General features: G+C 36.7%; 1 protein-coding gene across 8 annotated transcripts in view; it reads right to left on the bottom strand.

The window, feature by feature from the left end:
* The window catches only part of YAP1 (Yes1 associated transcriptional regulator), an 88,266-nt gene that overhangs the window by 26,002 nt on the left and 46,992 nt on the right, over positions 1-15,272 (bottom strand). For 4 of the 8 annotated variants that reach the window (XM_030269891.4, XM_030269893.4, XM_002198047.7 and 1 more), the window contains exons 3-4: positions 13,424-13,539; positions 5,084-5,197 (exon numbers count right to left, since the gene is read on the bottom strand). In XM_030269891.4, coding sequence (XP_030125751.1) covers positions 5,084-5,197; positions 13,424-13,539 — 230 coding nt within the window. The remainder of the gene's footprint in view (positions 1-5,083; positions 5,198-13,423; positions 13,540-15,272) is intronic. The other 4 variants (XM_072927443.1, XM_072927453.1, XM_072927450.1 and 1 more) reach the window with 1 other exon arrangement.

Below are 15,272 nucleotides of genomic sequence, written 5' to 3'. Positions count from 1 at the left end.
ACCAAAAACTGATGCTGCTTCATCTGTAAACGTCTCTGACACCCATACCAAAATACAGAAGTCTTTACCCCATCCTAAGTGATCTCCTGAAACTGTTCTTCTGGAAAAACGGAGACATGTAAGTGAAAAATCTAATACCACTAGACCTTTTTAGATGAGTCAAATCCTCCTTTGTTTTATGGCATATGTAAAGAGAATGCCATTGCATTTGCAGACCAAAGCACTCATGGCTCACGCTCTGCTTTTTGTTCATAAAACTGAAGGCAGATCTGGAACTTAAGAAGCCTTAAATGCTATTAAGATCAGACACAAAGTCTGGCCTTTTTTTTTTTAACTAGACAAAGGCAAACCCCAGTTTTCCAATCTAGAGCTCCAGTTCTATCTTGTGCAAAAATCTGCATCTTGAAACGCTCCTACAAACTAACTTGAAGAAATGTATATTAAACGAAGTGCTGAACAGGTAAGGAATAAGAAAGCAACACTATGGAATACCTCCTTTTAACTTCTGATACTTAAAAATTAGCAGATGCTCTGAAGCTTAAGCTTTCATTGAAATTCAAGCTTGTTCTGTGTTTGCTTGCTTTTTCTTTAAAAAGAAATGATAAATATATGTTTCAATGAAATGTACATTTTACAACAGTGTTTCTGAACAAGGTCTTTTCACTTTTTCAAAGGCACAATGTTTTTATACTACAAAAAAAAAAAAGGAAGCAGAAAACTTGGTATACATTGTCTATAATCATACTGTCATCATCAGTTTTATTTCTCTTTCTAGCAGTCAAGCAGCTACTGTACACAGAGCCCCTATGGCACTTTTCATAATGATATTAAACACTATCTTGCCTTACCTTCCCCCTCATCCAAAATTCATGCAGAACTTCAAAGAACATTAATGTTATCTCTAAGTGGGAGTGATAAAGTCGTGGCAGTGATTGCAGCCTGAGGTCACATATTTTGCTTCATTCCCCATTATCACAGCTCCAAGAATTGGAAAACCAGAAGGAAAGAGACTGGGAGTGTGCAACACTGGTATGATCATAAGCTACAAGCCTTTAAAACACAAGTTTAGAATAAAATAACAAGGAAACTCAAACAATATCTTATTTTATTCCAATTCCTACAGACACTTGTCTGATTACTCTAGTGGAGTAGTAAGGTCTCCACACCAAACTTAAACCAGCAGAGACACCAGAAATCAAATGCCAGTTTCCAGTATTTTCCCACTTCATCTCTGAATTTAATATATTAAGCACCCTCAAAGGGCAAATTATTTAAGGTTGCATTTCAAAACTAAGTCCTACCATTATTAACTTAAATAAGAGTTAGAATCCCTTTAATGGTATTTGATACAAAAGCCAATTCTTGGAAACTTACAGTAAAAAAATGGAACAATTTTAAACTTCAACTGGTTCTAGGAAATTTATTTTATAGGAAAAGCAGATGTTCTACTTCACCAACTCCAGCTCTGAATGCATAGCTGACCTGCTTCCTATCCAGATGTTCTTTGAGTATCAAGAAAATGCATTACATTATCTGAAAGGCTTTAAAATCCAGTAGGATCTGTGAAGAATGACCATTGAACAATAGCAGAAAAGACAAAATGGTCCAAAAGACAAGTTCAACCTGACAGTCCAATTCCATGAAGGGAAAAAAACCCTTGTCTAAATAAAATAAAAAACTAAGGCAATTTGAAGCCCCTTACTATGATGCTTGCAAAGGCACTGAGAAGGTAGGACAGCATGCTTTTACCAGATGCTCCACTAGAAAAGAATCCTGCTGACACAGGTTTAAGGACCAACCCCCTCCCATCCCCACTCCTTTGATCCCATGTCATTTTTATGATTGCCAGTTCTTGGCATAAGAAGACCCTCCTTTCATACTTAGTTCTTTCCTAGATATTAAGGTTTGTGAATCACCCTAACACAAAATTGTTTTAAAGTCGTATTTGTAGACTTGAAGGATGAAAGTCTGAGCCACAGGAGTTCACTGACACTTAAGTGGTGTAGCTGAAGACCTCTAACCCATTTCAAAGATGTTAGATTTGAATCTTGGAATGAAGTTCTTATCTTGAACTTGGAGCGCTCAGGTTTTAGACCCAGCCTACCCCACAGCTGTTCTGACAGAGGCTCTTTTCTGATGCATTATTTCTAAAAGTCTTCTCCAAGAACGAATACATATTAATTGCATGCCTTTATTTTCCGTTTAAAAGCACCAATGTTATACCAAAATGCTCCACACCACGTCAGTCCACCTAAAATAATTTTTCCAACTGATTTTCCTTCCACTCGCTTTTTTTCTAGCTACAATTCCAAGTACTAATTAAAAAAGAGTTATATCCACACCTACCAGAGAAAATAAAGATGAATGCAAAGCTTCAATCTGATGAGGAACATACAGATATAAAGGTTGTCTCCCTGGAAGCTGGAATTCAGAAGCAGTAAGGGCAAAAACTCTTCATACCTTCTGCTTCTGAATACTGGAACACAGGAGTATGTTTGCACATACCATTCAATAGCTTTGTTTTCTTCAATGGTTCTTAAGATAGGTGAAAGTGGCAGAGAGAGACATTAATTCCTCCTTCATTTTCAATCACCATTAGCATCACTGTAATAACCAAAAGCTTCAACAAGACAAAGATGAATTTATCCTGCTTCTGGAAGTATTAGTAGTTACAAATATTGAAAACCAAGCCCTTATATTAAAGCACAGTGATAAAAAAGAGTATGGTCATCCTCAGAGGAAAAATACCAACAGAAGTTTCAACCTATATTAAGCACAGAAAGGTAAACTTCTGAGTCATTCACATGCTATTTAGGGTCACAGCACATATTTGTCAAGGATCTCCACATAGTAAATAAATGCAAGGCTCAGTAATTTAACTGTCAAAGAGATTTTTTTTTTTTCTTCTTGACTGGAGTGACTTAAGGAGGTCACAAGTAAGAAAGCAACAGGAATAGAATTTTGTATTTTCTTGGCTCAAATGATAAAAACATAAACCACAATACAATGTGTACAGCTTAGGTTTTCAAGGAAAACTCCTTCAAGCTCAACAGCAGCTAGCAGCTTGTCTCTATTTGCCATCACTCTAGATCAGAAGAGCCCACATGCCTTTTTTTCCTTTCCTGCCCCTTTCAGTTACACTTGAGCTCTTTGACTGAAAAGGTCTGGAACAGATTAAAAGTCCGACCACAAAATAAAGAGCCTTGGCATGTACTCAAGCCTGTCTGGGATACACATACACAGTGGGCCCAAAAAGGGAAGCTATGCAGCAAGAAACCCTTAATCAGTCTTTTGGACATTTCTAACTTCTTTCAGTTTAACTGCACAGCCTTAACATTTGATAGAGTTTCAGTATGCACAAGACAAGCAGCTTTTGCCCTTACAGTTAGACCACTCTATTTACAGGAATACAAAATAGTTGTGAGAAGCAAGATTCATCTCATTCACAATCTCTGTCCATTAAGGCATTTTCCACACTCCTTTTTAACTCCAGTTCATCTTTGGAAATGATAAAGTAATGCATGTAAGGAAAAACAGATACCCTGCAAGATTATCTGAGTAAATGTAATTGCAGAAGGCAACACTGATTTTCAAAATGACTGCTTCCTTTTCAGCCTTACTAAGTAATTGTGAAGTTGCAAATTACCCACACACTCTTGCAACGTGCAAACAGGTCTGTAGCTCTGGCTGGTGTTAAAGCCAGCATGGACATTTGCCAAAGGTGACACCCCACCTTTGGGCTCAAGTTGCATAGTGGTTCAACCTGTCCAAAAACCGGTGAGCAGTTTATAAACAAAGTGTGACAATCTGGTGTTCTCCATAAGAGTAAATGGATGTTGTAAGTAAGCACTCAAGCCTATGAACCAGAAATGCAGAATTTCTAACAGACATTTCGGAAAACAAAACAGAACAGTGACTGTTGAGTTTTGTAGCTCTGTATTTATATGGCATTCATGGAGTTAATGCCTTTCCCAAAAGGGGCCCACAGTTGTTGTTAGGTCAACCCCTGTAAAGCTTCAAAGGTTTTGCATCCCCTCAGCCTGACCTACTCAGTGATCTGCACACTGTTTTCATTTAGCTGCACCGAGTCCAAAAGTAAAGCCTGGAAACCACAATGATCTCTTCTTTTTTTTTTTTTTCACTCCTACCGTTTTTCCATGGCTCTGGAAAAATAACTAAAATCCAAAGGAGTTGAAAATAGTAAGTTATTGGGAAAACAAATCAAGGGCAAGCTAATAAGACTGAAACCCACAGGTCATGGCTTTACAAAAAAACCAGATATTTTAATGCCATACTAAATTCATCACTTGGATAATTTATGAAAGTAGTTTAGCGTCTTCATATTACATGTGATTTCTATTCATAGTCATCAGTGCCAATATTTTATTGAAAAGTTTGCAGTTCTGCTCTTCATACAGATCAAAAATGTAACTGAAAAAAATCACATAAAAGTTCTGTTTTGTTGAATTTCTCCATCTCAACTTTGTGATTATTAGGTTACTATTTCTATTTCCAATATTATGTAGTATTTACCCCACAGAAAGGTTATTAAAATAGGAGCAACAAAACTAGTAATTCCTTATCATATTGTTTAATACAGAAAGTTTTGTCATGATAATCACTGTGACAAGCTGGAATTATAAGCTGGTATATGTTTCAAGTGTATTTAAACAGCATGAACTATTATTTGACAATACCCTCTTAAGATAGCACAAAGGAAAGTAAATATTTGTTTAGGAATTAAAAGATTCTTCTGTGGTAAAGTTTTGTTAATTTAAAGGGATGAGTGAGTTTGACTAAAACTGTCTTAATAAGTAATTTCAGAATGTCACCACTTTGCGGAACTGTATGGATCATGTGGCAAAATACCAACCCGTTGCATTAGAAACTTGGGTAACATACAGTCCTGAAGGATATAAGCTAATAGTTTTTATATCTAAAAAAAAAAAGTTATTAAAATAAGGCCTCTACAACTCAAAATATATTTTAATCGTACTAATAAAAGTTTTCAAAATATGCCTGCAAAATTAAAGCTGAGTGAACTGAAGCAAATCAAGAATTCTGAATTGAGATGAACTTTTACCAAAGCGTGGGTCAAGCCTTGGGTCTAGCCAAGATGTGGTCTTGTTCTTATGGTTTATGTAGTAAATTTCTCCATCCTGGGTCATAGCTTGTTCCCATCCATCGGGGAGTGGGCCTGCAATATAGAAGGAAGGAGTTGATGGCGAGCTCTTGTTTGCTCCAGCTGAAATTGATCTAAAAAATATTTTAACATTCTACATATATAACAATACATGAAACAGAAGAGTTTCAAGCTCATTTCTGGGATTAAGGGCAAAGAAGTTCTGGGTGGGAATCCAAGGAGCAGGAAACACTTCTATCATTTTTATTTAGGATTTGGACTTCAATTTTCCAACTTGTTTGCATCCTTTCATATGCTTTTGACACATCATTTTGCTATAGCATTCTATTATTAAACCAGCAATAAGTCAAGCCTGCCAGAATGAAACCAGCATGTGGACCAGGAAAAAGAAGCATAGTATAATTCTACCTCTCACAGAAAAGTTCATCTAGTAATTAAGACACAGCAGCAGCAACAAGCTAACACCGAGGAGATCCTGAAATATTCCTGTCTTTCACAAACAATTCAAAAAAGAAGTGACAAAATTAATTTCCTCTTTACCTCATACTCAACTTTCGGTGAAAGCATTCAAGGCTTAAGCAGACAAAAATGCAAACCTGAAGAACAAGGCAGGCAAACAAGCAATGACAAAGTAAAGGCAAGAAAACACCATGAGCAGTTACAAAGACACAGGGCTATGAACAGCAGTGCAATGCCTCTACAAGCAGAAAGACACACACAGGAAAAACTACTTCTAGAAAATGGTCAAAGGGAGCTACATAATGATGCTGTGGAGTCCACAGTTGATGTCTGAACACAGAGCCTGAGGAGTGGTTCCCATATGCTCCCATCAGCAGCTTTCAAGAAACTACCTTTCATTCCTACACAGTTCTTAAACCCCTCATTCTCATCTCTATGTGACTACATACATTCACCCATACTTTGCTTAGACTAAAAATTATTTTTAAAAATTACATTTATCTTGTCTTATCTAGAAGGTGCTTTTCCAATAAATGGTTTCGAATTTTTATACTCACATTGACATGGACTTTTAAAAGTATCTAAATTAGATACAGGAGGATCTTCCCTGTATTTCAGATTTAAGTGCAATCCTCAAATCATACAACAAAAAATTCACTACACATGTTAAGAATGTAAAAGAAATTAGAACAAAAACTGTTGTAGCAGCAAGCCATCAAGTTCTTCTACTCTTCCTCAGTGTAATACAGTAATACAATAGCAGAAGCCATCTGGCTATAAGACTTGGACTAATAGATTATTCTGTATAATGTAAGAGACACTAGGTATACCCAAACATCATTATTTCACACATGAGATTCAGGTATACCCAAAAATATGTGTCTATCTGATAAATGTCTACAATATCCAACTTAGAACTACATTAGCACTTGACTGTAAATTTGTCCTGAAGTCATGCTCCTGCTGAAGAATTCAGTCTAAAGCTGGGAGGAGAGGTGGGGAGGATAGATTTGTTTGCTTAATCTCAAAAGATGTTCTTGGAGAAATGTCAAAAAGAGTAAAAAAATAATTCAATTGCATTCCAGTAATATCCCAAGGCATAATCAGGACAAGAATTTCTTACTGTGGTCTTTGAAGATCCCTTGCAAACTACATTTCTAATTTAAACTTTAATTTTGGCACAGAAAACAAAGCCCTTCTCTAACAACTTCACTACTCCATCATTAGAGCTACAGATGAATTTCAAGTGAGGAAAAACAGTGAACACTAGACATTTTCTTCCCACCTCTAACATTCTAAATGTTGCCTACAAGTAATGAGTACCTCAGCTTTTATCAGAAGCTAGTGAACAGAACAGGGAAGAAAGAGTGACAATACTGCAAATGATGCTTAAACCCTAAGATACTCACTGTACAAAAGGAATTTGATGGAGAAATGAAAGCCCCAGTGTAAGAACGCTGTATTTTGTTACCATACCCAAAGACCAGCCAGCAAACCAGTAAGATGCTTTTTTACAAAGCTGGGGCACAGGAGCAGAGACATGCCCCCAGTCGTCCAACTATAGGAGTAAATGAAGGACTAAACCCACTCCTTTACTGCTGAGTCAACACTCTAGCCATGCAGGCAGACCTTCTCATTACCACTCTCCTCAGAGTCCTGCTAAACCATACATGCCTTGGAGAAACCCAGCAAGAAATTCTTTGTAAACTGCAAAGCCATAAAAACCCTCTTAGTCTTTAGGAAAAACAAAACCAGCCTTGGGGTGTCAGTCCTGCTGAACACTGAAGTCTGTACTGGTCCAGCATGTTCCTTTGTAGCAAGTAAGAACAAAATGCCTCTGAAGAAGGCTGCCAGGAGCTGATCAGTCCATCTACCTGGTGGAATAATGCTTCTTATGAGATTTAGTGATCTGATGACTACTAGCTTACTACTAGAGACAAACCTGGGCAAGGTTCTCTTCCTAAATAAAATGCACAGCTCTGGAACAGGACAAAAACGTCCATCTGCTCACCTGGCTGTCACAGCAGCAAGCCTTCCTTGCTAAGTGCTACAAACGACTGCAGAAGCAGAGCTTTTATCTCTAGAAACTTTTGGCATTATATAATCTAGCTTGCTTCCCTGTACAATAGACTGCTCTCATGTTTCTGCTGTCATTGTTACATATTGAAAAGGCAGTTCAAAAACTGAAATTATTGCCTTCTGTAATTCCTGTTTGGTTTTGTGAGTGATTGTGAAACTAGAAGACAGGTCTGGTTTTCTAAAGGGTCCCTTGACAAACTCTGTATTAGAGGTAACTACCAGAGGAAAGAACTAAACCCATGCTGAGGAATAGGAGACACATTCACCCAGAGCATCTAGGAAAATTTCTTTGTAATTACATGCCCATTTCCCCCCAAAAGGTTCAATAGGAACAGAATTTTCAGCATTAGATAACCTAGGTCACAAAAGCTGTGTCCTATATTGCAGCTATGCAGACCTTCTCACTAAAATTTCCATAATTACTGTAGCTCATGTTGTACAGAAACAGCAATACTAGGTCTAACCAAAAGTTCATTTAGTCCAGGCATCTAGCCTGGAGTGATAGACAGATCTTGCTGGTTGCTGAAAGTAGCCTATTTAGTGACTGTCATATTTTATAAACTTTTAAATAAAGCACCAAATACATATAGAGACCTAAAAGGTATAGAGGATATGAATAGTCACTTGGCCTCCAAGTATGTTGGGCAGTGGAACAGGCTCCTCAGGGATGTGGTCATAGTCCCAGTCCTGTCAGATCTCAACAAGTGTTTGGACAATGCTCTCAATGGTGTGACTCTTGTGGATGTCCTGCATGGGGCCAGGAATTGGACTCAATGATCCTCGTAGGTCCCTTCCAAACCAGGATATTCTGTGATTCTATCACAAGTTACTCCTTGGGCCAGTTTCTGTCTGCTTACTAAGTGCCAAAATATCTCTCTTTCAACTACGTCTTCAGTCTCCCTTCCAACTTTTGTAAATATTTAGCACAAACAATATCCCTGTGACATGGTCCCCCTACTAGTTCTGTTTACTGCCTCCTATGACAATTGAACTTTCACAAATGTAAGTTTAGAATTCAATGAACTAATTTGCACAGGAAGATACAACCCTTCTAGGTAGGGAATTCAGTCTGCACTGAGTTACTTTTGAAGACAAAGTTACCAAAAAATTAAATTCTAATTTCCATATGCAAGCCAGCTTTCCAGAACTACCGCTAAGCCATACCTTTATAACTAAATATTTATATAATGGTGTAACTTCATATAAATAACATGTAATTTTAAAAGCCTGTGTGCATGTCTTTTTGTTGCATGTCTCCACTTCTTGTGATTTTTTTTTAAACTTTCTCATATGTCATGGAGTCTGGAATGCAAAGCAGAGCTTGCTGCTGGCAGATAGAGTGCAACTGAAGAGTAACAAAAGCAAAAATAGTAGAGATTCAACTATGATGGGATAAGAAGTGAATCTTGCAAGAGTACAGTTCCTAACACTCAATTTTAAAACAAATGTAAACAAAGCTGTATTTTATCAACAGGTCAATGCATATGAGAGGTCATCTATATCTATCTACCAACTGATTATGCATGGACAACCTAGGAACTAGAATACCTATGTTCAGAAACAGGAATCACCTGCACCTAATACAAACTCTGATCTCTGTGAAAGCTGAACTTTTTCCCATCAGTCACTGTGGTTCTAAAACTTCCAAAACTTATATCAAATCTCCAATATTTACTTAAAGTACATCTTTATCCTGTCAAATTAGTATTAAAAGACACTATTTAAAAAGGGGTAGTTTTTGCAGACCAAGAAAGAAATGAACATTATTGTCACAGAGATACTTAGAAACTCAAGTTTCACAACAGATCATAGTGTTGACTGTGCACAACACAGAATTTTGTAGTATGACTGGTTACATAGGTGCAACCTGCAACTGAAGTGAGCAAGGACCTAAGAGAAGAGCTAGAACTTGTTTTAGTTATTGGCTTATTCCTTCCTACCTGCCTGTCCCCTCAGAGTTACGAATTCAAGTGTCCATTTTCTTACCAACATTTAACATGGCACTACAACCTTACCTTAAGAGACTATGGAATTGCACTAGGTCTACAAACTTGCACTGGGAAACTCAATTCAAAACTGTCACATAAGAATGAAGACAAAAGAGTACGAAGACAAATAGTCTGCTCCAAAGCTAATTATCTAAGGTCTATGCATAAGTGGAAGAGGCTAAAGTATGCAGTGCTGTCAAGCATGATTCAAGCAAGATGCAGAAAATAAAAGTATCTGAAGAACAGAAATACATAAATACAATTATCCCATCTGCTGTATCATCTCTAATTGTATATGAAACAGCCACTGTTGACTTATCCTATACATTTCCTACTGAGGTAAAGTTATACATTTGAAAATAAAATGTATAATTTTACCTCAGTAGGAAATGTATAGGATTTGTTCCTAAGAAGAACAGCATACCATTATTACTACCTTTTTATTTGTTTGTTTGAAATCAAGACAGGAGAAACTATGGGGTTTTTTTTCTGTTTTTTTTCTGTTTTCCTTTAGGGAAAAATGGTTAGAAACATAATGCAAAAAATCAGAACACTCACAATGATTTTTTATATACATGTGGCATATTTACAAATAATAATTCCTTTCCACTACTGAAGATGCAATCCCATTTCACAGATTAACCAACAAATGCCATCTAATAGAGCACTGTGCTGCTTCTCTGCATACATACGGCCCAAACTATTTTAGCTGATTACATGTAGCAACTAAGTTAAGAAAGACAGACAAAAAACCCCTCACTTTTCACACACTGATAACTTCCTATAAAGGATGTACCTAACTAACACTCAAAGAATAACTCATCCACAAAAATCATGCCTGGAACAGATGTCCATCAACTTCCTTAAGGAAATGTAATTTGCAGCAAGATACCTAAGTGCTTCAAGAGGTGGAATTTCTTAAGACAGATAACACACAGATTTCAATCTCATGCAAAACTACATGTTTCCCATTTTTATATTTGAACAATCTTTTGACATGCCCTTATCACATCTTTCCTGAATTATTATTCTCCTATTTATCCAAAAAGACAACAGGTTTATCTCCAATATGTACACATCAGCTTTCAGAGTTCTCTTCTCTCAGCATCTTCAGTTTGCTTTCCTGTTTGTAATTCTTGTTAATGTCAAGAACTCTAATTCTGGCTAAATGGTTAAAGCTTCTAAAGGCTGTCACAACAGCTCCCAGAAATCTCTCTTATGTTTCAGCACATCAACTTGACTTACAGGCTCCTGAGGCAGTATACTACAACTTGGACAGTAACTTTAAGGGCTAAAATTAATGAGCACCTTTACAAGGCCTATACAGAAAGAAAAATATTCTCCTTTGTGGCATTTCAGACACTTTTTTGCAAGTCCGTGATCTCCAGCTGTCGTAATACTTACACTCATTTTTTTTCCAATATCTTTCATAAAAGGCTCTCATGCACTAGTGTATGTTTCACTGCCAGCAATATTTCATAACAGGAAACTTCTTTCTTAAAGGTCTCAACTTTCTTGAGGATGAATACCCAAATTCGAACATTAAGTAGTCTTAAATCTGAGTGCCAACATCATGACTGTAAGTTCCACTGTGCTGAAGTGGTACATAGTTACTTGACTTTTCCATTTCTCTCAAAGATTATTCAAGAGGCTACCAAGGAAGCATAAGCTACCATGAGCTCAGTAATAAAAAGTAACAAAACCAGGTATAAGAGACTTTAGTAAAAACAAATATACAGTCATAATTTAAAGTTAGTACATAAACATTTGCCAGATAAGTATCAGAATCACATCCAATAAATACAGGTTTGGAATTATTTAAATCAAAGCAGACTTTTGTTAATAGCAAATAAAGGTAAGCAAGTGCATCCAAAGAGCCAGTTCCAAGTCATACTACCTCAACTGAATTAAGCTTAAAAAATCCTAACACCATATAACATGTGATGTAATTCAGTATACACAAGAGTTCTGAGTCTTTCATGCACTTTTTCAGATTCAGAGCACTTGGGGCAAAAAAAACTTCACAGCATTTTCAGCTGATGTTCAACACAGTATCATCTGTGAAATTAAAAATAAATGTTCAATGAACTTGGATCCAAGTAAGTGCTTTCTCAAATCACAAGACAACCCACTTGCACATTTCAACTGTTCTTTACTGCACAAATAACAATATCTATGCAGCATCACCCTCTCACACATCAGGCAATTACATGTAAATGTTCTTTCAAAAATAATCCTTGTGTCCAGATTGCTAGACTCTTTTTTAGCTTGTTACCACCCTATTATAATTTAACAGTACATTTTTTTGCTAAGGACCCTTCATTTCTAAGTACATAAAGTGATTCCTACTTTACTATCAATATTTTTTGCCCTGTCAATTCTTAGTACAACAGAAGGTTTGAGGAGTTATCTTAAAATACAGAATTTATGTCAATATTGAAACAGCAAGCACCTAGATTTAGGACCAATAAGCAAAAAAGGCAGGTCAGACCAAGGGAATTGTTTCCTTTCTCCTATTCTCCCTCCTTTAGAAATGTCCCTACATAAACATGCCTCCTCTATTGCTGCAGGTTTCCTGGGATAAATTTACACAGAAAATAATCACACTGTTTTATTTTCACATCAGAGCCTGAGACCTTAATTGCTGTGAATCACGACTTCCTGAACTTGAACAGGACTCATTTGTTTCAGGATAATCCAGCCTCCTGGCCTAGCCAGCAAAAAGTTTGATTAACTTCCCCTCTAATACTCAGTCATGAACAGCGGAGTTTGGTCATGGCTGTTAATCTTTTGGTATTGTCTGCAGCACATGAATTGCAGCATGAAACAAAGCTGTCTAAACAGACCACAAAAAGCAGCACCAGAGAATAACCCTTGGGAAGTATAGGAACAGCAGACACACACAAAATACAGTCAGACTGTGAGAAAATAAATATAACATGAACCTCAGTGACAGACAGGAGGTGACAAAGCAAGGGCAAGACCAAGCACTCAAACAAGCATGGCACCAAATTTATCTGCTTGCTCTCTGCATAATCATATGAGAAACCTCTAAAAACATACAGTAGATTCTATAGCAAGAACAAGAACATTTTACTGCTGTCTAGTGAGAGGGCCTGCCAAGCCAGCTGAAAAATTTATATTCCAAGAAAAGACAAAAGACTTCCCCAACTAGAGCAATAATGACCATCATACTGGATTTTGGAAGTAATAGAAACACAAGCGGAAAACCAAAACATCTCTGCTTCTAAACAAGGTATTTTCTTGATCCATTTAGGGAGGACAGGAAAAAATTGTATGTTCATATTAAACGTAGGAAATGTCAATAAATGGTAGTATACCATCTCTAGCCAGCGAGCAAATGGAGGCAGAAGAACAGTGTGAAGCACAAAAATTTTAATGTAAATTGATATTAATTGAATGGAAATTCTTGTCTTCATCAATTTAGCAGCATTTTTGGTCAGAATAAAATCGACAAATATTTTGCTTCCTTACAAGTTTGAACCATTCATTTGAAAAAATAAAAACATAAATCAAAGAACTCCAGTGCTCTTTCTATAGACAACATAAATATTATACAATTCTCTTATTTCAACTATCAGCTTCTTGCTTGATGAATCAGGCATCAACAAATTTAAAGTTTCAAACCAGGATAACTAGAAGAATATTATTAAATCTGGACTCCTTCTCCCCTGTTTAGAATAGCTTGTGGTTTACTTGTATGATCTCTTTAATAAATACAAATTTTGCTTACCTGATGCTGAGTTCATGATGTTCTGCTGCACAGAAGGACTGGTGGGAGCTGTAACATTCATCTGGGAAAGCATGGCCTTCCTAGGATCTTGCCATGTTGTTGTTTGATCAATATGACTAAGACAAAACAAAGCAAGAGTTAGGACAGTCATGCATTCACAACAATGATCTGCTAGCACAGAGTTTTTAACAACAGAAGGTTAAGCTTGCCAACAACAGCCACATTCAAAACTGAACAAGAACTGCTGGGATTCTCTCCAAGCATCACTGTATGTCAGATTCTCAAACCCTTGCCCTGGCCACCACCACTTTTCCAACCAACAGATGCAGCAACCAGAGGTAGAACAATGGCTAGATAAGATTCATCACAAATACCATAATCTAAACTGTTGTACCATAACTAGATGTCGTACCCTGGAATAAAGCATTTGCTTCCTTCTCTCTTTGATCACTTATTTGCCATTGTTAAATGTGATTTCACAGATTTTCAAACCAAGCCAGTTATGTCTGTAATCTCAAGCACAGTCCAGTACCTCGGCAGGATGAGTTTCTATTCAGGGCCTAGGGAGTGGTAATGAACTGGCTAGTATGCAATCATTAGTGTTCCCAAACTTTCTCTGCATAGACCACATCCCTCAGACTATTGGACAGACTACTCTCCTCCCCACTGACAACACCTGAACAATCTCTCTGTTGTAGTTGAAGTAACCAACCACACTAAAGTAGTAATGTGAAAGGAATGTGCAGCTGCCTTTCAAGTTCATGCGAAAAGATGAGGACAGTGGGACAGTCAAGCAACCCACCCAGCCCACTGAACTTTGAAAGCTTAGATTTCTCTGTTTTGAAAAAAAATGGCAAGTACATTCACAACTGTCATTCACGGAGGTATTCAATTCAATGAAAATACATAAGTGTAATGAATCATTATTTTACTTTTGGAGTATGTGATCAGCATATTTTGCTAATGAGCAACAGATGCAGGCTATTCATAAAGGCATCAACTTTATCTTGATGCTATTAAGCAACACTGCTCTAAGAAGTGCATGGGGACAAAGACAAAACTCCAAATGCACATGAACACTGACAACAAAATTTGTTATCCAATAATTTAGAACTGGTATAAATTAAAAATAATATTCAGATAGTATTGTTATAAATTAGAATCCAGTGCATTATTAACTTGGTACCACTCTTTCCTTAAATAAACTATCCTTAAAATTACGCTTTTCTGGATTATGTGGAATGCCCTTTTTCAAATTCTTTAGCAAAACCACAACAAGTTACAAATTCAGAAGAACATAAAATGAAGCAGTAGTCACCAAAATTACTTATGTCAAATTACTTATCACATTCTAATCTTCTGTTACAAACTAGACATACCACAAACTAGCTTTTAAAAAAGTTTTAAGATATGTATATTTATGCTCTCTAAACATGCACACAAGCAATTTCAGACCAAAAAGTTACAGAAACACTGTAGTAATTCATTTAATACAGTATGTGCCCGTTTTGTCTGGGGTAGAGGTTATTTTCTTCACCATGGCTAGTACTGGGATATGTTTTGAATCAACATGACCTCCCTCTGATCATCACATCAATAAATTATGCTTGATGGCTGGGGTTAAACCTTAACAAGATACTATTAAGCACACTGCATCTTTGGTTGTGCAGGTTTTCAAATATTCAGCTTCACTGAAAAACATGCCACATACAGCAAGACTTCTTTTTTAAGTCTATTTATTTATAAAACATGGTGCAACATAATAAAAACTGCCCTATATATACAGGTCTATATATAAACCTTCATACTGGAGAACAATTTTTCACTTTTCTGCTGGTCAGTTTTGCAA

This window comes from Taeniopygia guttata, chromosome 1 (genome assembly GCF_048771995.1).
Source record: "Taeniopygia guttata chromosome 1, bTaeGut7.mat, whole genome shotgun sequence".
In the NCBI taxonomy this organism is placed as follows: domain Eukaryota; kingdom Metazoa; phylum Chordata; class Aves; order Passeriformes; family Estrildidae; genus Taeniopygia; species Taeniopygia guttata.
This window is presented reverse-complemented; position numbering and strand designations above follow the sequence as displayed.